We start from the raw sequence: 21,351 nt of genomic DNA on the forward strand, positions 1-21,351 counted from the left end.
TTGCATTCTGGGAAATATTTTACTAGGTATTATCAGTGGAGTCTAACCACTGACCTACTCTAACCCCTATTACAGTTGAACTAGTATTTCAGGAATTTCCAACAAGATAATGAAAGACAATTTTTTAAAGATTTTATTTTTTAGGTAATGTCTACCTCCAGTGTGGGGCTTGAACTCACAATCCCAAGATCAAGAGCCCCATGCTCCACTAACTGAGCCAGCCAGGCACCCTGATAGTAAAAGACATTTTAATTGGCTATCTCTAAATATTCCTGAAAAAGAGTCTAAAACAATAATGGCCAGCATTTTACTTAACACACTAAGCGCTTCACATACAGTATCTTCTTTAATCCTGACAACAACTGCAATAATCTGGGTATTACCATTAACTCCATTGACAGTCGAGAAAATTGAGGCAGAGAGAAGTTACCTGATTTACCAGAGATTACCCAGCTAGTTAATGTTGGATCTGAGACTCAAACCAAGGTGGCCTGGCCCCAGGAACTGTTTGGGCTTCATGAACTCAAAATATTCATGTGATTTCACCAAAAATGGCTCAAATACCCTAACAGTAGGTTTTAACTTCTTATTTAAACATTTCTCCAATCTCTGACAAACTCCTTTTGCATTTATCTAGAAAGTTTCTCTTAAGTGGAAATGGAGGTTTAAGAAAGGCAAAATGGTAAGTGAAACTTAACTCCAAGGACATCCTTTTACTCCCTTCCCCTGGCTAAGGATCTTACCACTTTCTTTTGATTAGCATTTCCTTACGATTTGCTCTGCATTATTCATAACAGCCCATATTCTCCCACCCCCAACACCTGGAGGGTCTAAACAAATCTCACTTCCGTTGGGGGGGTTTCCTTCTAGTTCTTTAAAAGAAATAAACAGGTGCTTTTTTTCTCCAAGGCTGATTCCTAATGACCCGATGACCTGCTTATTTTAATTGCCCCCAAATCACCAAACTTGTGCCTTTAATATAAAGGGGTCATTGCGGCCAGTAAAATAAGTCAAAGAACTAGAACTGCTGATGAGTGCCTGGGATTCCCAGACCTGGTGAAACACACCCATTTTAGCAACTTCTGACAGCTGTGTATATTTGTAAGAGGCAAAGGACAATGAACTGCTTTGAGGTTTAAACAATCAAAAGGGTCTGACTTCAGGCTACAAGTCTGTACATCTTTTAAATGAAACTGCCTTCCCCCTTTTCCACGTTGCTCGTTTGGTTCAATTTGCAATTAGAGAAAGAAAGCAACAAAAACATGCTACTGTGCATAGGTTTAACATGCAAAAATACGTACAGTTGCTAACTCAGATGACCTCATGCATTGTGAGAAGGAGGCAGATGTTTTGCTTTGTTTATAAAGCTCACCATCACTATTTACTAAGCTGCCTTGTTCTGCTCAGACTTTCCCTAAAAGTAATGAATGGGCCTAATTCTTTTTTTTTTTTAATTTTATTTTATTATGTTATGTTAATCACCATACCTTACATCATTAGTTTTTGATGTAGTGTTCCATGATTCATTGTTTGTGCATAACACCCAGTGCTCCATGCAGAACGTGCCCTCTTTGATACCCATCACCAGGCTAACCCATCCCCCCACCCCCTCCCCTCTAGAGCCCTCAGTTTGTTTCTCAGAGTCCATAGTCTCTCATGGTTCGTCTCCGCCTCCGATTCCCCCCCTTCGTTTTTCCCTTCCTACTATCTTTTTTTTCTTTTTTTTTTTTTTATAATTCTTATAAAAAGGAATATTGTCAGGTGTCTGGGTGGCTCTGTCCGTTGGGCATCTGACTCTTGGTTTCCCCTCAGGTTGTGATCTCGGGGTCATGAGATCTAGCTCCGCACTGGGCTCCACGCTCAGCAAGGAGTCTGCTTCTCCCTCTCCTCTCTTCCTCCCTCCCCATCCATACACATTCTCTCACTCTCTCAAATAAATAAATGAAATCACTAAAAAAATAAAAAGACTATTCTCTTCAGAAGGCCAATGCCTGCCAATCTGTAGAGTCAGATGCATATAGTCCTTTCTCATTAGCCCATAATTGAGGCAGTTTGATTATTTCTCAAATAGCAATAAATACTACTCAAATTTACATAGGGTTCTATCATAGGACTCTATGATTTCAAAATTCAGTGACACGTATTTTCAAAACTTGCTATGATATAGGATTGACATAAAAACAACTAACCACATCAAATCAGAACTTTTCTAAAAACTGTACTTATATAGGGCTGCTACAAAGTCATGCTAATTAGCAGGTATCTGTGTGCACCCTTCCCTGTCCTTTTCAAACTAATTCCTGTCCATGTTTTCCTGGACATCTTTCTTGTCGATGTTTGGAAGCCAATATACTGTGTGGTAGTGGCCTGACACCTCACAAAGTCCCTGTGCTTTTGCTGAATTCCAAAAAGCAGGTTATAACATTATAAAGGAGGTAGATCTGTATATAAACAACCTTAATGCCTGGGAAAGGGTGAAACACCTTAACAGAAATTTGCTTGGAAACAAAACATCCAGTTATTTAAAATCTAGTTTAATCTAGCTAGATTATTAAGAAGCAAAGCATTAAATCTACACATTTAAAAAATTAACAAGACATGTTCAAGACACATATCCTTACCCTATTAACCTGTGGGTGTGGTTATGTTGAGGGTATGGACATGGAAATGTTAATAAAACAAAATGTATGTGACTATGGGTATGTCTGAAAAGACGGGCGGTGGTTATATCATGTCCAATGTTTCAGAAGGAGGAGAGAGAATGGTACATGATTTGTTTATATGCCATAAAACAGTACAAAATATGTGGCTAACATCCAGGTCTCAAGATGTTTTTCCATCATCTCTTATATTGCATGGATGTATTATCATTGTGTAAACAGAAAACAAATATTTTAGTATCAGCTGTACTCTGGTCCTAATTCCAAACATTTATAAGTGGGCAAAGTTACGAAATAACTTCAGTGATTATATTAGCTCCTTTACAAACTTGAAAATTATAAGTTTAGAAACTATTCTTTTGGGGACAGAACTAAGTCTCTGCCAAACCAGAAAAACAGGTACCAAATTTGTTTTTAAATTCTCCTAGAGAATGATAATTTCATGATCCTGTCAGCACTGTACTCTCCTGGCTCATGGTCCTTGTAGTTGGAGATGCTCCTGTTACATACTTCCATTTTGCTGTAATAATGGCACCTTTCTTCAGATTACTGGAGGAAGTTAGAAAAAATTGCACCACCCCTCAGGATTTTTCCTCTCTACATAATTTGTAACGAGGCACCACAGTGAAGTAGAATGAGATCTGGGGGCACCTGGGTGGCTCAGTTGTTAAGCATCTGCCTTCGGCTCAGGTCATGATCCCAGGGTCCTGGGATCGAGCCCCGCATCGGGCTCCGTGCTCAGCGGGAAGCCTGCTTCTCCCTCTCCCACTCCCCCTGCTTGTGTTTCTGCTCTCGCTCTCTCTCTGTCAAATAAATAAATAAAATCTTAAAAAAAAAAAAGAATGAGATCTGGATTAAATCTGGGTCCAACTCCACCATGTACTAGCTTCTGGGATCACAGTAAGTCCCTTTACTACATACGTTCCTCCCTCTCAAAAAGTGTGTCTCTTCAGCCTAGCTGGAGGATTTCATTTTTTCTGATGGCTTAAGTACATTTTACTGATTTTCTATATTGCTGGAGGTATTTCATTGGACAGACTTGAAGGCATTTCAAAGGAATTTCACAGATGAATACAGAATAAATACATGTGAATGAGAAAATATTAATGGCATTAATATTAGCTGTATGACCTACCGGTAATAAGACATCACACTACTACACACATGCTTTCTCAGAAGGAAGACTAGAAGGATAGAGATCATATTATTTACACACATTCTTCCTTCCATGAGTTTTTCTGTATTCTTTCAGAAAATCTTTAAAAAATTTTCTATAACGAATGATTTTATCAGAAAAAATAAACAGTAACTGTTACTTTCCCAAAGGATATATGTTTGGGACATACACTGACCTGGTTACATTTTTTTTTTAAACTTCAGAAAATATCTGCTAACCTTGAAAAGAACTGAGCTACAGTTAATGACATTCGCACATATCCGAGATTACTAACCAGGACAAGCTCCACCTGCCATCTTGTCCTCATTACTGTCTTACTTCACCGAACTGACCAACCATAGTCAACTTCTCAAGAAAAATCATATTCCAGAATATCTGTCTTGCTATTTAGGAAATCTTTGATGCCAATTCTGAAATGTTGGTATCAGTTTTGGTGAAAAAAAAATCAGTATTTTCCTATAGTTGAATAAACTTCACAAATAAATCCATTTATTTTCCTGTAATAAGGAGGCATAGAAATTGTGCCAAACTCGGAAAACAGAAGTCATGCAAATACATTCCTCAGGCATGAATGCTCTCCCTCACAAAACTTTCTCAGGCAGGCCTTTTGCTGTCATTGTTTTTCATCAGCTTTTGTGATTTTAGAGCATGGCGCGAACATGAGGAGTGAAGCACTGTGCCATATAAATTATGATACATAACAATATATAAATTACACTTTTACAGCAACCTTCAAAATTCAATTTTGGATGCTCCCACACAATCTGTTTGATTTGTGTTTCTTGCTTCTGGCACATATTAGGAAAAGCTTAGTTATGTACCTTCCACAGCTCTGTTCTAAAGTACACTGCAAGAGCGCACTAACCCTGTCACAGAAACTTTGCAGGAAGATTCTGATGACTTAATGTAAACAGTCCAGATACTCAATAAAAGTTCATCAAAACATGTCTTCTAAACTTCTGTTTCCAGGACCCCACTTGTTGCCCACAGTTTTCTGAGGGAGCTGAGGTGGGGGCTGGGTGCCTATAAAACTCTCTGGAACTATAAAGTCTGCATGAGTCGCAGACAGGTCAGAAACTATCGTTTTTCCCCTTGAGTCATCTCCAGAAAAAAACACGACATCACCCACACCACTGCTTCCTTTTTAGAAAGAATATAATAGCCTCTCTTTGCCATCACTGTATGGAAATGAGCAGTTAATACTGACTTACATGATAACTCAAAATATTTACTCACAGACAGATTAGACTTAGCCAAGGTATAAAATTAGCATTAGCAATTCACATACATGGAGGCAAAATGCACTTTGTTTGGAAAGCGGGGCTGATCTTCGCAATGACTGATTTGGTAAGGCTAAGTCTGGGCTCCAGTGAGGCAGATGGCTGTTAACAATGTACAGATTAGCAGTGCCCTGCCTGGCACTCACATGTCGAAGAAACCCGAACTCTTTTCAAACCCCTCCTTTCATTTTTGAAGCATAACAAATGAATGGAAACACTGTGAACAGAAATCTTTGCTCAGGTAAAGGCTCAGGGCACAACTGGGGAAAATTTATTGCCGAGACAAAAAACCAAGCACCCCTACCTGCTGGGATCTCAGAATGGCAGCATCGATCTCCTCCACCTTTTGAGTGATGGTGTTGCTCACTAATCGGTAGCGCTCGTTGTCCTCGGCCACCATTTTTTCAAGTCCTTCCCTCGCCCTCCATGGTACCAGCTCCAGTAGGGCACTGCTCACTTCGTTAAGGGAGTCCAATAAGGCTTTGCTGTTCTTAGCTTCCTTTTTCAGTTCCTGAAAACAGAATTAAGAAAACATACAAATCTGGGGGGTAATGCTCAGGAGTTTGAACAGGCTTTTCCTTTCCCCATCATTGGCCCTAAAGTCCTTTGCAGGCCAATAATGCCAGGCACTGGCCGCTGAGTTTCAGTTAAGTTCTAGAAACCTTTATTATTTAATGCTATTCTGTAAAAAGGAAAGTGTTTCTTGAGGAGTTCCAAAGAACAATTCACTGGTCAACATTTGAACTTTAATATAAATGTTTAAAATCTGGGAAACAAAACCAAGCAAGTCGACACATATTATTCTTTGCTTTCTGGAAACCTCTTAAGTAATCAGGTACCAGAAGAGTAAAATAAAGAGGAAAGTCCAAGCCAGAACTAAAGTAACCCTCAAAATGAGAACATACTGGCTTTACATCATCCCAGTCGAATCATCACCTCCCCAACAACCTTTCACCCACATGTGATCACACTTCAGGGTGGATAAAAACAGAGGCTCTCTCTGAAGAGAAGAACCATGACCATGATGGAACACCACTTTTGCAATGTAAGTAGAAAAGCTACATCATGCTATGCATCTATCTCGGAAAAATATGGTTATCCTAAGCAAATTATGTGTATCTCTAAAACGATCATTTTCCTGTTTTTTTTTCTTCCTTTTCTTTTCTGTTTTCATCATTCTGTCTCTCGGGTAATAAGCTACACTCCCAACCATCAGACACTGGAAACAAATTACGATGCACTGTTTTCATCTCTGGGCTCCTACAAGCTTTCAACCAGCAGTCTGCTGCCGATTTCTCTTGGGTCCCCACCCATGGAGGCATCCTTCGTTCTGTTACGAACGACCCGAGACTATCTCCCTCAAAGAGAACCCACGGATCTGAGACGCAGAGATGAGAACATACTTTCTGTCTCGCTTGTGCTTGGCTTGCCGCATCTCCCGTCAGGACCTGAGCCTCATAGGAAAGCAATTCCACCTCCACTCTGTCCAGCCAGGCACGGAGCTCCTCCCGTGTGGAGTGCAGCCGCCTCGCGAGCTGCAGTGCCTGTTCCAGAGTCTTGGCTACATCCGTGCTCAATTTTGTAATGTCTCTGTACCTTGCTTTAATGGCTTCCAATTTATCTTGAATTATTAAAACTTCATCACCTGAAATTTCAAAGGCATGTTAGATCTCCAGAAAGGAAAGAAAAGGTAGAGAGAGGGGTTTCTTCAGATATTATTGGACACTGAGGAGATTTTTCTGGGGGGGGAGGGGGGGGAAGGACGTTTTCCCAAAGACGATCTGACCCAAGAGAAGCCTTTTTCCAGGTTTTAATCTTTTCCCCAGGATTTCTGACAAATCTCAACAGCTCTGAAAACACAAATATAAAATTGGGAAGGGCTACAGGGCCTTCAGTTACATGAAAGCATCATCTTTGCATCTAACTATATGGTGTTTTCAGTTTTCAAGTAGGGGGCTAAACACTGCTTGGGTTCAAATACTGACTGTGGTTTGTTACCATTTGTAAGATAACCTCTCTGTACCCTTGGTTACTCATCATTACATAAGGATAAGAACAGAATCCACCTCATAAGGCTGTGATAAAAATTCAGTGAGTTTATTTGCAAGGTGTTTAGAACGGTGCCTGGCCTCTGTGTATGTATGTATGCACATGTGTGTGTATGTGGTACATATGTGTGGTGTGTGCATGTTATTTATGTTAAAAATAATAAACTCATCTGCACTGTTTCAGTAGATCCTCACTTGACTCTACCTCATTTCCAGACAGAGAATTTGTGTCCTGGGCTTCAGACTCCTAGTCTAAGGTTCTAGATACTATATTGAATTCCTTCAACTCATAGTGAATGTTACATGCCCAAAGCACAAGACGGATGCTGAACTGGACATGGGTACAGTGAAGCTTTCCTACAGCCAAAGGAATGACCTAAGTCAGTCTGTATCTGTTTTCTAGTGGGTTGAAGCATGGGGAAATGAAGGCTGAGGGTAGCCACGGGGTGTGTGTGTGTGCGCGCGCGCGTGTGTGTGTGTGTGTCACGAAAGGCAAACGATCTTAACACTGGAAAAATGTGTCTACCACCTATGCACTCATGTAGTACAACCGCCTCCCACAAGTGGAAAACTCACATAACTCTGCTGTGGCCTTCTCAGACGGTCTCCTATGCCACAGTGCTTTGTGTTATGAGTAATACGCACAACTTCCATTAAGAACTCAAGTGAGATCATGAGAAAAGAAGTGAGATCATATTGCAAAACCCCCTTGGGCTTCAGTCTTCAAAGCATTCTGCAGAATGAAGTCTTGGAGTGGCCCCAAAATTATAAAGTATTTTGTTTTTCCCCCTCTCCCTAAGATACTTAGAAAGCAATGCAAAAATGCTAACTGCATGATGAGTTGATTTGAAAGATTCTCACCTGTTGTTTGCTTTAGTAGTTCTAAACCATTTAGTAATGCCTGATCTACATTTTGTTTTCTGAGTAGGATGTCCTCTTGCAGAACCTAAAACACAGGTACCATTTTTATGTGGGGGAAAAAATTTAAATAACAATTAGCTTTGGTTAATCTTAGAGAACTCTGTGTTTCATAGAGATTTAAGTGAACACCTCCCATTTTCAACTAGTCATTCCTGTTCCCCTGTCTCCCCCTCCTCTTTAAGCCATCCTGGCCCATGTCTCAGGTTCAGCTACCCTAATTCACACAGTCTCCTTTTCAGAAAATGGCCTATGTGAAGATATTGGACTACTAGTTAATTATGGGTCTTTGTATACAACCCTAAAACAACAAAGGAACAGTGAAAGATCTGGCTATTGAATAAATACAATCTTTTCCAAAAGTGACTTCATCAGAAGTAATCTGTATACACAGGCAAAGTCTTTTTTGAGTATAGCAATTCACCTAAATCATAAGAACATAAAATAATACAGAAATAAGGAAGACTGAGAAAACAATGACAACTGAAATGAAAAAAATAACATAAATAAAAATACCCGAAGTTCAGACTGCTGCTTCCAAAGCCCCTCAGTGCTGTAATCCTGGACTGAGAGCTTGCTCAGTTTGTCATGCACTTCATTCAGCCAATTCATCAGCTCAACTTCATCTTCCCCAAAAATCTTAGCATTACATAAGGCCTGCTGGAGGAGTTCAGACCTGCTGTGACTTTTCTCTTGAATCTCAATGTACCACACTTGAGAGGAGTCTAATTTATTTTGCACCATATCTTTATCCTCCCTGGAGCTCAAAACCTTTAAGGACTGGCCAATGCTAACAGCCTGGTGTAAATGTTTATTGTGATGGATGATGTCATCTTCTAAGGCCTAAAATAAAGTTTAAAAAAAAAAAGAGAGAAACAAAAAGGATGGACAAATAAAAATGAAAACATAAATAGAACGGAAGAATGACATTTGAAATGGGCTGTTTGCAATCATGCATAACACAACAGTATGTAACTCAAATTTATGACATAATACCACAGAGGAGATGGAAAACTGAACCTTACTAATGAGCAATGGGTATCTTACTTTGTGCTGTGCAATTTGTTCCTCAAGTTTAGACGCCTGGGTTCCTATGGGCTCGCAATTCGCCAGCCTCTTTTCTACGGTTGTAAGCCACTCATTCAATGGTTCTAGGGTTTCATGAAATTGCTGTGCTACCACCGAGATACCTTCCAACTGACGATTCCTATACAAGTGCCAAGACAGATGTCAGTTAGGGATGAAGAATGTGTGAAATATTCAACAAAAATCTTTACTCATGCTCTTGCATTCGAAATAGTTTTTGTGGAAAACATCTAGAAGGTTAAAGTTAAGATCTCTCACATTTAAAGGACATGCTAAAATAGTTCTCCCACTAAATAAAATTAAGAGAACCACAGACCAATCCCAAGTACCTAAATCTTATGAAACTCTTGAGAAATTTGGTTATAATACTTACAATAATAATAGCTGGGTAATAGTAATACCAAATGTTATAGTAACAATAGCAGCAATAATAATGACAATAAAAATAACAATTTATTGAACACATAATCTGCATCAAGGCCTGTTCTAAGTGTTTTATATATTAATTAACTTCAATCAGAGCACCAGCTACTGCAATTGCCTTAATCAATTGGATTCAAATTTTGAAGACCTCCTATAGCTACCCCCCATGGACTGAATAGGGATTCCTACTAACGCTGTGTGTCAGGTATCTTCTCTACACCCCCCTCACCCCAAGTACAGTGTCAGGTATATTTCCCAAAAGGAACAGTTAATATTTACAGATTAAAATATCATGAAAGAAGAAAAATATTCTTCAGACTTTTACTTGTTTGAAATACACTTATATAATTTGAAATGCTTCTAGAAAACCCATTGCTTCCTCAGTTAAAAAAGGTCCCGTGAAAGTGAAAACCTACTTCCCTTGGGGTCAGTTTTCGCCTAGGGCAAGAGATTGGGCTGCTCTCTATACTGAGAACCTGACTCAGTATCAAATCCTGGGACCAAGAGTTGCTGTCATAACTTTTTATCATGTTTGATTCTTAAGGAGTCACATGATTTAAGAAATTCACTTTCTATGGACACCAAAGGAATTCTAGAAAATTGGCACATGCTAGTGAATACAATTTCTGTATCATTTTATCACAAACTCATATTCCTATAGGTCTTAAAACTTTCAGATGAAATACATTTGATGTTTAAAAAATGAATAAAATGACAATAATATTTTTGACTTCTGAATTATTACTACATTCAAACATCCAATCATCTAGAATCGTGAAAATAAATTATTTTGCCACTAAGTTTAGTTTACCTTGATTTAAATTGTGTGTGACTTTATTAAACTGTGTAGGAATCGTAATACGACCACTACCCTTCCACTTAATACCATTGTGAGGAAGGTTTAGGACAAGAAAGCCATTGTGGTAGTAAAGCAGGGATCTAGACATTCATTGATTTATTTTTTACAAAGTACCTAGAGTATGTCCCACGGCAGCCAGGGCAAAATGTCCTAGGCATTACACAGAAGGAATAATCTCCTGACACATACTAAAGGTCATGGAGCTTTTAGCCTCCTTAGGAGCATCTTACTCTATGGTCCTACAACGATAATTAATTCTATTCCGATATTCAAGATTAGACAAATCCTTCTCTTCACCATTGTAGTTCCAAAGAAGGTAGCAATTTATGGAAATAATCATTCTGTTCAGTGGTTCATCTATTTTCAACTCAACCAGTCTATGTGGCTATGGTTACACTTCAGTGTAGCTACTACTCAACACTGGTCAATGTGATGCCAACATGGAGAATGAAAAAATGTAATTAAAAAACAGTTTGACTGCATGCCCTGCAGACCATGCTCCAGACCTCTTAGCCTTCACAAACACCACAGCACCCTTCCATCTACTTCGTTTCTTAGCTAACTCCTACTCCTTTAAAACACAGCTTAACTGTCATTTCCCTCCCCGCAGACTCGGTTTTTCCTTTATACGCTTCCACAACACCCTACGTTTTTGCTCTGAAACCTCACATTTGTCTTTACTTTCCAATGGCTATAAAACTCTACTAGACTGTACCCTGAGGACCAAGACGATCTGTCCAGCTCACCTCTACGACCCAAGGCCCTGCTCTGTGCCTGATGCACAGCAGGCAGGCAGTTACTATGCCATAAATAAATTACTCCTGAGGGAATCATTTTTCTTAAAATAAAGAGCTGAAATTATTTGGTGATTCCAAGACCTTACCATTAGAGGAACGAAGAGAGAGGCCCCACGGCCTCTGCTCCCTGTTCACGTACATGGTAAACATAGGAAAATGACGGCTTGAAGAAAAGCATTATCAAAATGCAAACATTCAGCAGGACAGCCTTTGCTGCTGGAAGTATCTAAGTTACCTCGTTTCAGCTTCACTAAGCAATGCCTCCCATCTACTATCCAAGAGACTCAGCTGTTTCAGAATCTTCACTTTGTCCGCAGGTTCCGCTGCCGCAGCAATTTTTTCTCCTTCTCGTTTGATGACGTCCACAGTGGATCTGCGGTCGTCCAACAATCTTTGGAGAAGCTTGAGACAGAACATTCAATACCGAAAGCAAAAGGGGTGGGGCGGGGGGGGGGGGAGTAGAGGAATAATTGTGTTAACTAATGGAAAACGCAGTCTAAGTACTTTTCATACATGACAAAAAATACGTATTTTGTATGGATTCACATAAAAAAGAAGTAGGATTTTAAAAATAACTCATTTTGTTTAGTGATTCATTGCTATTGTGTCAGACACTGTGATTGGGGCTTTTCATAGCAGATAAAACTAATATTGATAAGGCCATTAAGCCCATTCATTATTAATTTTTTTAATATAAAATAATGGGGTGGAAGGTGCCGCTGAAGGATAACTGCACTGCACTGGAAGTACAAAATCCCCTTTATTGTAACGAAATGGTAACCCCCTAAACCTTCAGTGATCACCTGTCCTACTGAGACAAGATTATTATAAATCATTACTGTTCTCAACACCCTTCCCCATGTTAAACAAACCATTATAGACAGGGGAGCTGAGACTCAGACCAAATTCACAAGCTAGTGAGGCTCAAACTCGAGGCCCCTGCCTCTCTTTACTAGGTGGAACTACTTCCTAAAATCCTTCATGAGGCTGGAAACTCAAAAAGAGCCTCGGAATATCATCTCCAAAAGGAACAGAGAGAGGGTGGAATAAGTCAGAAATCCCCAAAGCTGGCTAAATACGACTAGCATTTCAGGATTTAGCAGCAGAAAAAAAATCCAATTTAATTCTAAGCAAATATTTCAAAAAAGCCTTGGATGGAATGTTTGACAGTAGCCAGAACTCAGGATTACCTTGCTCTAATCTAATCAAAACGATTCTTTCATGAGTAAGTGCTAAGCACAGGGACTGTGTTAATAACAGGGAGGAAGGCACAGGTATATGAAATGCTAAATACTTCTTCACTGCTTCCTTAATCTGATCCTGACTGATAGTTAAGGATTAAAGAAATGCAGTTACCTCGAGGTAAGAAGCTAAAAGAGTATCCTCTCACTTTCATTTTGGGACCACCAAATCAGGTGGTAAGAGGAACATGTTTAAAAAGAAGGGGAAGACATGCCAACTCTCTTGATACAGGTTATAGTCATTGTAAAATCAAGGTACAACAGGTGATTTAGGCAGTAAAGAGAACTAATTAAATGGATTACTTCTGATAAACTTTAATAGCAAAGCCTCTAGCAATTAAGAAAGCAAAACCAACAAATACGTTCTGTTGGCTAAACATAGGTCATTGACTTTGGGAGAATAACAAAGGTCTAAATTCAATACTGAACAGTAGCAGTTATATTATTATATATATTATATTATACTTATTAAATATACATTACTTTGTTACATATTATATATTATGTATATATTATTTAAAAATCATGCAAATGCAATGTTTCCTGTTATATTTCTATAATCCTTATCTCTAAATCTATTTCTCACAGGTTAATTCCCAATACCCTAGAGTCTTCAAAGAATTTTTAGAGAGAGTACTGAATGTCAAAACTAAATTAAACCTCTTGATCCATTCCCTTCTTTTTAAAGTTCTGCACAGGAAAAATCTTACCAACGTGCTGTGTGCTAGGCCCCTCCCATATGCCATTTCAAGTCATGGCTGACAAATTGTCTGAAAATGTCACTAAATGCTTCCTAACTGACCACCGCCATCAGGAGCACAAATTTTTTTTTCTATGTTATCATCCCTCTAACAAGTGGGTCTTTCTTTCCAACTTGGTCTTGTATTAGCAGTGTCAAAAGACACAACAGCATATTCCTTAGCATATACGAATCAAATACTTGCTTCTTCAGCACAGGCTGAGCCACAAGAAACCGCCTGTATTTAACCTATAAATAAGGAGTGAGAAATACAGGCCTCCAGTCAGGGAATGAGTGAGTCACAGGGATGAAAGGCACAGCACAGGGAATATAGTTGATGGTGCTGTAAGGCGTCGTATGGTGACCGATAGCAGTCACGCTTGTAGGGAACGTAGCATAACATAGAGATTGTTGAATCACACTATATTGTACACCTGAAACTTATGTAACTTTGTGTGTCAACTATACTTTTTAAAAAAAGCCAATTTCATATAGATCGATCTAACATATAATGGAATGGTATTTCTGCCAAAGTCACCTTTTCAGTGAGTGAGGTTTTCCTTGACTACCCTATTGGAAACTGCACACACACACACACAACACACAACTCCACCCCAGCACTTCCTGTCCTCCTTCCTTTCTCTGGCACTTCCTAATTCTTCTTTATTTATCATTTGATAACTTATCACAATTTACTTACTTCTACTGTCTCCCCCTCTTCCTCCCTGCCCACTAAACCTTAAAGTCAATAAGGAACATTCATCTTTTCTATTTAGTGACTATCTCCAGCACCTAAAACAATGTCGGACCCCTGGCAGATGTTCTGTAAATGCTTGTTGAATGACTGAAAAATAACGTCTAGAGCATCAATAACCAGTCAACTAGAATATTCTGTTAATACAAAGAGAGTCACGAGGAAAATTTTTACTCTCATTACGGTTTGACATGAAACACAACACAAAAGTATCGCTGACTTACCTTCTGCTCTTGTATCTGGGCCTTCACCACTTTGAACTCGGCTGACGGGGGCTTCTGATTGGCCATCAGCTCCTCGGTGTCCACCATCCAGCTGAGCAGGGACTCCAGGGCATCCTGGAACCGCCCACAGTGCAGCAGGGCCTCCTGCAGCTGGGCTGCTCGCTGAGCCACCTGCAAAGTTGCAGTTGCATCAACTTGTTTACTTGTTTCCTAAAAAGTGAAATTTGCCCACCAGCCACTACTTTTCACGCTCATCTTCCCATCTGGGCACAAATTTTCTTTTCCTTTTCACTTAAAATCCGCCCAAAGCATTGACAATGGGCAGGACTGTGGTGGAAACGAGTCAAAGTCTAGCAATCAAGCCAAGAAGAAAAGGTTTCCATCCCAAACAGTAATGTAAAAGATGAAATCGATGAGATTTTGGAAATACCAAATACATTTATGGTTAGCCATGAATAATTCAAGTATTATAAGGTTACTGAAACAATGCCTAATTCATTTTTATCAGTATCCTTTTGATTCATTTTTTATTTCCTACTGATGAATATTTTAAGACTAAGCTAAAAAAAAAAAAACTATTATAGTAGAGAGAAACAGATTTATATTTTGCTAAGCAAAATACCTGTAAAGTATCCGATTAAATTCTGCTAGCTCCAAGTCCTAGAGTCCTTTTTTGACAAACCAGGGCCTTTGTATTCTAGTAAATGGAGTCTCTGTGTCCTACAGAGAGATATCCTATTGCCCTTCTCACAGATCTTTTTCTTCAGGACTGAAAAAGTAGTTGGCAAGATATTTCAAGTACCATATAATACATTTACACCTGACACTATATTCCAGCTGTGTTTGTAGGGCACTACAATACAAATCAGACTTTAAAGAATGATAAATGTACTTTTGAGATCTGGCAACAATTGCTTAAGATTTCAAAGCAGAGAAAACTACGAGAACAAAAACCACCACCACCAGATGAGCACTGCCATCCCGTAACAATGTTCTGATCATTTACATCATGTGAAGGGCTGCCATTGTGTTTCAGCATTATCTCCTTAAGGTATCAGAGAATTATTCTCCAGGGTTTTCCCTCATGGACATTTAGAAAGAGGTGGGATCTACATCTCGTAAGTAAAATATTTAGAGTTAAGAGTCTATAGCGAGGATGGTAAAACCTTTAGTCCAAGGCTGACAAAGAGACACAGTTGCTTTCACCTGCACAGGGTGACCTATTATACGGTGTAAATTAGTTGCCAACATTTGAAAATTAGGTTTCACCGAAAAAGTGAGATGCGCAGTTCCTTTGAAAGTAAGTAGACTAGGGTATCAGCTTCCGGGGCACCTGGGTGGCTCAGACGGTTAAGCATCTGCCTTCTGCTCAGGTCATGATCCCGGGGTCCTGGGATCAAGCCCCGCATTGGGCTTCCTGCTGAGCGGGGAGCCTGCTTCTCCCTCTCCCACTGCCTGCCGCTTCCCCTGGTGTGTGTGCTCCCTCAACACAAGGTCATGGATCATGGGCCCCCTGCCATCACACTGGCACTACTGTGTCTCTCTCAAAGTCAAGAGAATGCCAGGCAGAGTCCTATTTCACTCAGCTCACTTCTGTCATTATGCTGCCCACTGACCACCTGCAGGCATCTGAGTTTGGGCCATCCAGTTTACAGCAATATAAAAAGGCAGGCACGCGTAGGGAAGTTTAGCTACTAGAAATATGATTAGTTGTCACAACAAATGCTAGAGAATAAATAATCGACAGAAATAATAGCAAAGGGGATGGAGAAACTACCTTCTTATTGAGAGTCTTCCAGCGTGCATTGACATCGTCCAGGTCATGCTCCAAACCCTGCGTGCTGGTGCTTTTAGCAGCACTCTGAATAAGGCCTTGACCTAACCAGTTTACATCTTGCTGCTTAACCTGCAAAGGTTCAATCTCTTCCTTTTGGAATACCTGTGGTTGGAAGAGCAATAATTTATACAAATTATCTAACCACCACCAAATACAAACATTTGTTCAATTATCAGGTATCCAGTATTACAGGTAAAAATAACTTTTGTTATCTCATCATATGTCACAGCTACCTTATGAATAACAGTAAGAATAAACTAAGTATAAATTTATAATATTATCAAAATCACCCAGGAATTTTAAAGAATGATATTCTAAGTACCTTTAATCAGATTACCTATAAAACCAAGAAAAGAGTTTATCTGTCCTCTCTCTATTGCTTCATTAGCATAAAACTAGATATTTTCTATCATTCCAATTTAACTCTAGTGGAAAAGGTACGGAAAACGCCAAGGAGCAAAATGATAAGATGGGCCCGAGAAAAGCCTTACTGGGCAAGGAGCTTTATGAGCTCCTCTAGTGATACCTGCTGTTAGGAGGCAACTGCTGAAGTTTGAGACTCAAATTGGAAATGAAGGTCAAGAACAAAGTGCTGAGGGGAGCCAAGAGGCCAATCTATAGCTTGCCAGCGAGGCCAAAATACAGAGCTAGGAAAAGAGAAGGGATGTCGGCAGGCACTGCAATAGAATGGGTCCCTACCCACCAAGCCCCCTCAATGCCTATCAAGATGCCGACAGCCTTGCAAGAGCACAGAGCCCTCACCCCTCGGACGTGCTCACACATTTCATGTCGCCAGCACAGCAAGTCTGGTTACTCTCTGGTCACTGCCTTCACTGCCAGCCATTTGCCAGAACTCTCCCTCCGACTCTCAGTCCCATCCAATTTACGGTCCCCAAATGCCTGTAACTGGCAAAAAATCTCATGCGCTAGAGTAAAATGCCAGTTCCATGAAAGCAGAAATTTCTTTTCCTGATAGTGGTTCTATGTCCTGGAGCTACTACAGTACCTAGCATGTAATACGTACCCCATAATTATTTGCCGGATGAGTATCAGTACAGAAAAATTATATTTCCGTCACGGCGTGGATGACATTAACCCCGCAAAGGGATTATACTGATAGTATATCAACTCTTTCATAGAGATACAAATGTTTTAAATATAGGGCCTAAGAGATGCCATAAAGAAAATTAATTTAACAAAGGAAGGAAAGTCTCAGCTAGATATTAAGACAAGACAAGGTTTGGGGTTTGAGTCATTATACTACAGGGCACTACATAATATATCAATAGTCCAAGTAAATGAACAATTAACAGAATATATGAAAACATTAAAAAGGCAAATAACAAAATAGTACTTAAAAAATTACAGACACCTTATGGGAAGTAATTTTTAAAGATGTAGAGGCTACAAGAGAAAGTCTTCAGACTCTGGCCTGAGGCATGGCACTCAAGATAGTCCTGTGCTATTGCATGAATGAGTAAATTTAGAAATAGCAAACAAATAAATGATCATTTCCCTTAAAAGTCTCCTCTCAGCTAAAAGCTCAAGTTTCTTCTTCTACATAAAATCCTTACAATTTCCACACTGGCTCATTGTTTCTATATAACAGTACTATAAATTATAACAGTCAATTACACATAACCAAAGAAATAAGAACTCAAATCACTGAGAGAAAAAAAATTAGCTTTCATAATTTTTTAAAATGTATTAAGTTACCTAGTAAGTCAATATAAAGTTGCAGCAAGGCGGTGAAAGTAGAATTTGGTACTACCATTCTACTTCTTTTCTTTACCACTTCTAGGAACTAACAGCTATGGATATGTTTTACAACTTACAGAAAAGAAGGGGGAATGGTAAGAAAGCTGCTACTTCATAATTCCAGGAACTTGCCAGGGAAAAATTCTACTCTCCCTCTCAGATAACGTTCAGGACAAAAAATTTAATATAATGTTCTAGTAAATTGCCTTCACCTCTGATCTTGGTTTTAAAGAAATTAATTTTAGCGTTGCATACCAAAGTAGGTCTGGGTGAGTCTGTGGTAATTTTCTGAAGTGCTACAAAAAAAATATGCTATGGGTTAAAATAGAGTACTGAAGACTCTATATATTCCTAAGAGTTTAATTGCTTTCTAACAAATAAACTGCAAAATCCTTTACATAAAAAAAAAGGTGCTTTTAAGCTTTTAACCTAGTATGCCATTTAACATGTGTTCCAGGAAAGGGTAACGATGACTGGAGCAATTTTTTCATAGGCTGGAAAGAGGACCTTTTTTGATACTATCTAAATTCCTTATCTCTCAGTGGTAACAAATACCTCAGAAGAGAGGCTTTCCCCCTGATCTAACCCATAAACACACAAGCACAAAGCTTAAAATAAAATAAAATTACCTCTGAGGCAAAGTTTACCAGAAGAGCTTAGTAAAAATACCAAAATAGCTGAACTTCAATCTGAGTGGGAAGAAAATAATTACAGGCTTGACAAACAACCCTTACTTAGGACAAGGCTGCACCCTTTACTTTCTTACCTCATTCACCGCTCACAAGTTAGGAGCTGTAACGACTGCAAAACACAGCACAACTTCTCTACTTCCACATTCAGAGCTACTGAGAGAAGATTTCCAGCACGTTTAAAATGTCCTTAATTTGAGAAGACTACTTCGCAGACCACAATATAATACTGTGTGTTTGTACCTCCGTGACCAGGCCTGTTCAACCTTAATAAATCCAAAATAACTCCCCTCACGTGGCAGTGTCTTAAACCACAATTTGTGGGAAAGCCTAATAATGTTAACATGAACTCCCAGGGGAAGCATTCTAAATGCAGGGAAACGGCCACCACCTGCACAATCAACAGGACTCTAAACAGCAGGGCATACTCATTCTTCTAAAAAAAATGGTCCCTAATTAATCTGTTATAATGACCAACTTATCAATACCTGGAACCTTGTAGGGTACTCGGCAAACCCCCGAAATAAAAGACTGGATCTGAGCATTATTAGAAACACTAGTGACCACTTTAAAACAGACCTACAAACTACTCGCACTGCAGAGTTTCACATTCCCGTTAATTACCTGAACTGACTGAAAGCCATTATAGACTGGGTCCAATATTCCTGCCTGGGCCCTTGCTTTTCGGGGAGCTGCTTGCTTTCTTACTGGTATGAATTTCGGGGAACACTTCCTGTGGACCACCTCCATCTTCTGGGCAGAAACGGGCACCTCCACTTCCTCTTTAGATGCTACGTTGGATTCTTCTGGATCATATGGTGTCAACAGTGTCACGTTTTTTACTAAACTGGTGCTACCACAACCTGCATCATTTCCCTCCAGATCTGTGAGAGAGAGATGTAAAACCTCAGAAGAATCTTTCACCAGTTCCCTACTTTGTGCTGTGATCTGAGAACCTCCTGGTCCATATGTTTTCCCTTCATCTCCAGGCTTAGAAATACACTGGTTTTCTCCATCTCTTGGCGTAATTAAGAGATCACACTTAACAGTGCTTTCTTTCAAATCATTCTGCCAGCAATAATTTTCACCATGGATTTCCCTTTGACCACTGACACATTTTGTTTCCTCTAGTGGAGAAACATCATGTAAAATCATTCTGAAATTTTCATCAGGGTGGGCACTTCTACATGAAAGCAATGGGATTTTCTGTTCACTAATGGAATAAACAGAAAAGAATGGTCTGTATTGCTCTGCTATATGGATATCTTCAGCAGAAGACAAGCTTCTAATTCGTGACTGGTCTCCAGTTAAAATGCCCTGTTTTTCTTCCCTCTCTGCTGGAGGGCTACATAACCCAGAGTCATCCTCCTCCGACGTTAGAGAATTAGTACCCCATCTGCACTTGCTGGCCTTGGTAACAGCATCTGACATATCAGTAGGTTCAACAAAAGAGGTTTCACTTTTGTTTGCATAATCCATAAAATTGGCTGGGACAAACATTCGCCATGACCGTCTATGTTCTTTCTTCTCTGCATGGGATTTGGCTTTGGGTAATCCTGTGGTTCGAATGATATCGCTATTTAACTTGAGCGCATCAAAGATCATCTTTTCATCTAGTTTGTTAGCTTCACGACCTCTCAGCTCAAATACACTGGAAGAAGCAAGGGCACCGTTAGAGCATAAAGAACTAACATCCAGTGTTCTGTGACTGTAGGGTAAAGTCCGATCTGTAAAATGCCTGGAAGACAGGCTACCCTTTGAACCAGAGTCTATCTGTTCATTTAGTCTAACAGTGTCATAGATTGACCGCTGTGGGACGTAACAGTCTTCGATATTTAGGTCCTCCTCTTCTTCACCTTTCCCTACACATGGGGGATTCTGACGTAAACAGTCTGGTCTGCTGAGTGGCTTCCCCATTTTGTAGACAGTTAAAACAAATATTGCAGCTCTTGTCAAAGAAAATAAGAAAGAAGGTAAAGCATCTTTCAAAAAAGTATACTTCTGACCAGAGCCATAAAGTGTCCTCAGCATAAAGACATATGCTCAAATAATACAGGTCGTGATCTATGAGGTGTTTATAAGGTCATCAGCATCATCAGTGCATCACTCTAAATGCAACTATCCTTTTACCTGGTTGTTTTTAAATGATTCTAAAAAATAAAGTGCATCAAGAACACAGAACAGAAATCTCCTTCCTCCCCCTTCCCCAGTCCCCCAAGTTCCCAATCACACACTCCAAAACACAGAAAACAAAACAAAACAAACACACACTTAACAGTGGCTCAAACAATCAAAACATTCCATTGTCAGTCCATTTCCCTTTTTAGTCTAATTTTGCATCTGAGATTTCCAGGTTAAAATTTCCAAATGAGCCAGCATTTTTAACAGGCTGAATGTCAGTATCGGTAGAACTCTGTTTAACTGTAATCCACTTAAGGATGGCTTGCAAAACTCCCATTTCCTTTATAAATAAACCATGCTTCAGAAACTTAAAAGACAAACACAGGGACCACGTATTGTTCAGATCAAGGCACAAAACAAATCTTCAGAGAAAAATAAGTTGTCTAATGCTGTTAAGAAAGTTAAAATCTTCTTTTACTTTTTTTGGGTGTAGCTATAAATAATCTTGATTCAAAAGGCAGTTTTTCTTCCCATATTAAGCTTCTTCGAGGCTACCCAAAGGAAGAAAAAAAAAAAAGACTTTTGGACAGCCAAGCCAGGACAATCCAGCAACCGTTTAAAGTAAACAGTTAGAAAGCACGGTGTACTATAATCTCCCCTTGAAAAAAAAAAAGTCATTTCCAAAGAGTCTTATCTGATCTTCCTTAAGGCTTATTCCACCTGAGGAAACTGCAGCAAAG

General features: G+C 39.5%; 1 protein-coding gene across 17 annotated transcripts in view; it reads right to left on the reverse strand.

The window, feature by feature from the left end:
• The window catches only part of DST (dystonin), a 364,879-nt gene that overhangs the window by 63,899 nt on the left and 279,629 nt on the right, over positions 1 to 21,351 (reverse strand). For all 17 annotated transcript variants that reach the window (XM_064597729.1, XM_064597726.1, XM_064597725.1 and 14 more), the window contains 8 exons: positions 15,984 to 16,145; positions 14,207 to 14,377; positions 11,484 to 11,650; positions 9,131 to 9,290; positions 8,600 to 8,926; positions 8,027 to 8,111; positions 6,521 to 6,762; positions 5,422 to 5,628 (listed from right to left, as the gene is read on the reverse strand). In XM_064597729.1, the coding sequence (XP_064453799.1) occupies positions 5,422 to 5,628; positions 6,521 to 6,762; positions 8,027 to 8,111; positions 8,600 to 8,926; positions 9,131 to 9,290; positions 11,484 to 11,650; positions 14,207 to 14,377; positions 15,984 to 16,145 (1,521 nt within the window). The remainder of the gene's footprint in view (positions 1 to 5,421; positions 5,629 to 6,520; positions 6,763 to 8,026; positions 8,112 to 8,599; positions 8,927 to 9,130; positions 9,291 to 11,483; positions 11,651 to 14,206; positions 14,378 to 15,983; positions 16,146 to 21,351) is intronic.

The sequence above is a fragment of the Mirounga angustirostris genome, unplaced genomic scaffold (genome assembly GCF_029215605.1).
Source record: "Mirounga angustirostris isolate CCGP_5_RB_7025 unplaced genomic scaffold, mMirAng1.0.hap1 SCAF_8, whole genome shotgun sequence".
NCBI classification, from domain to species: domain Eukaryota; kingdom Metazoa; phylum Chordata; class Mammalia; order Carnivora; family Phocidae; genus Mirounga; species Mirounga angustirostris.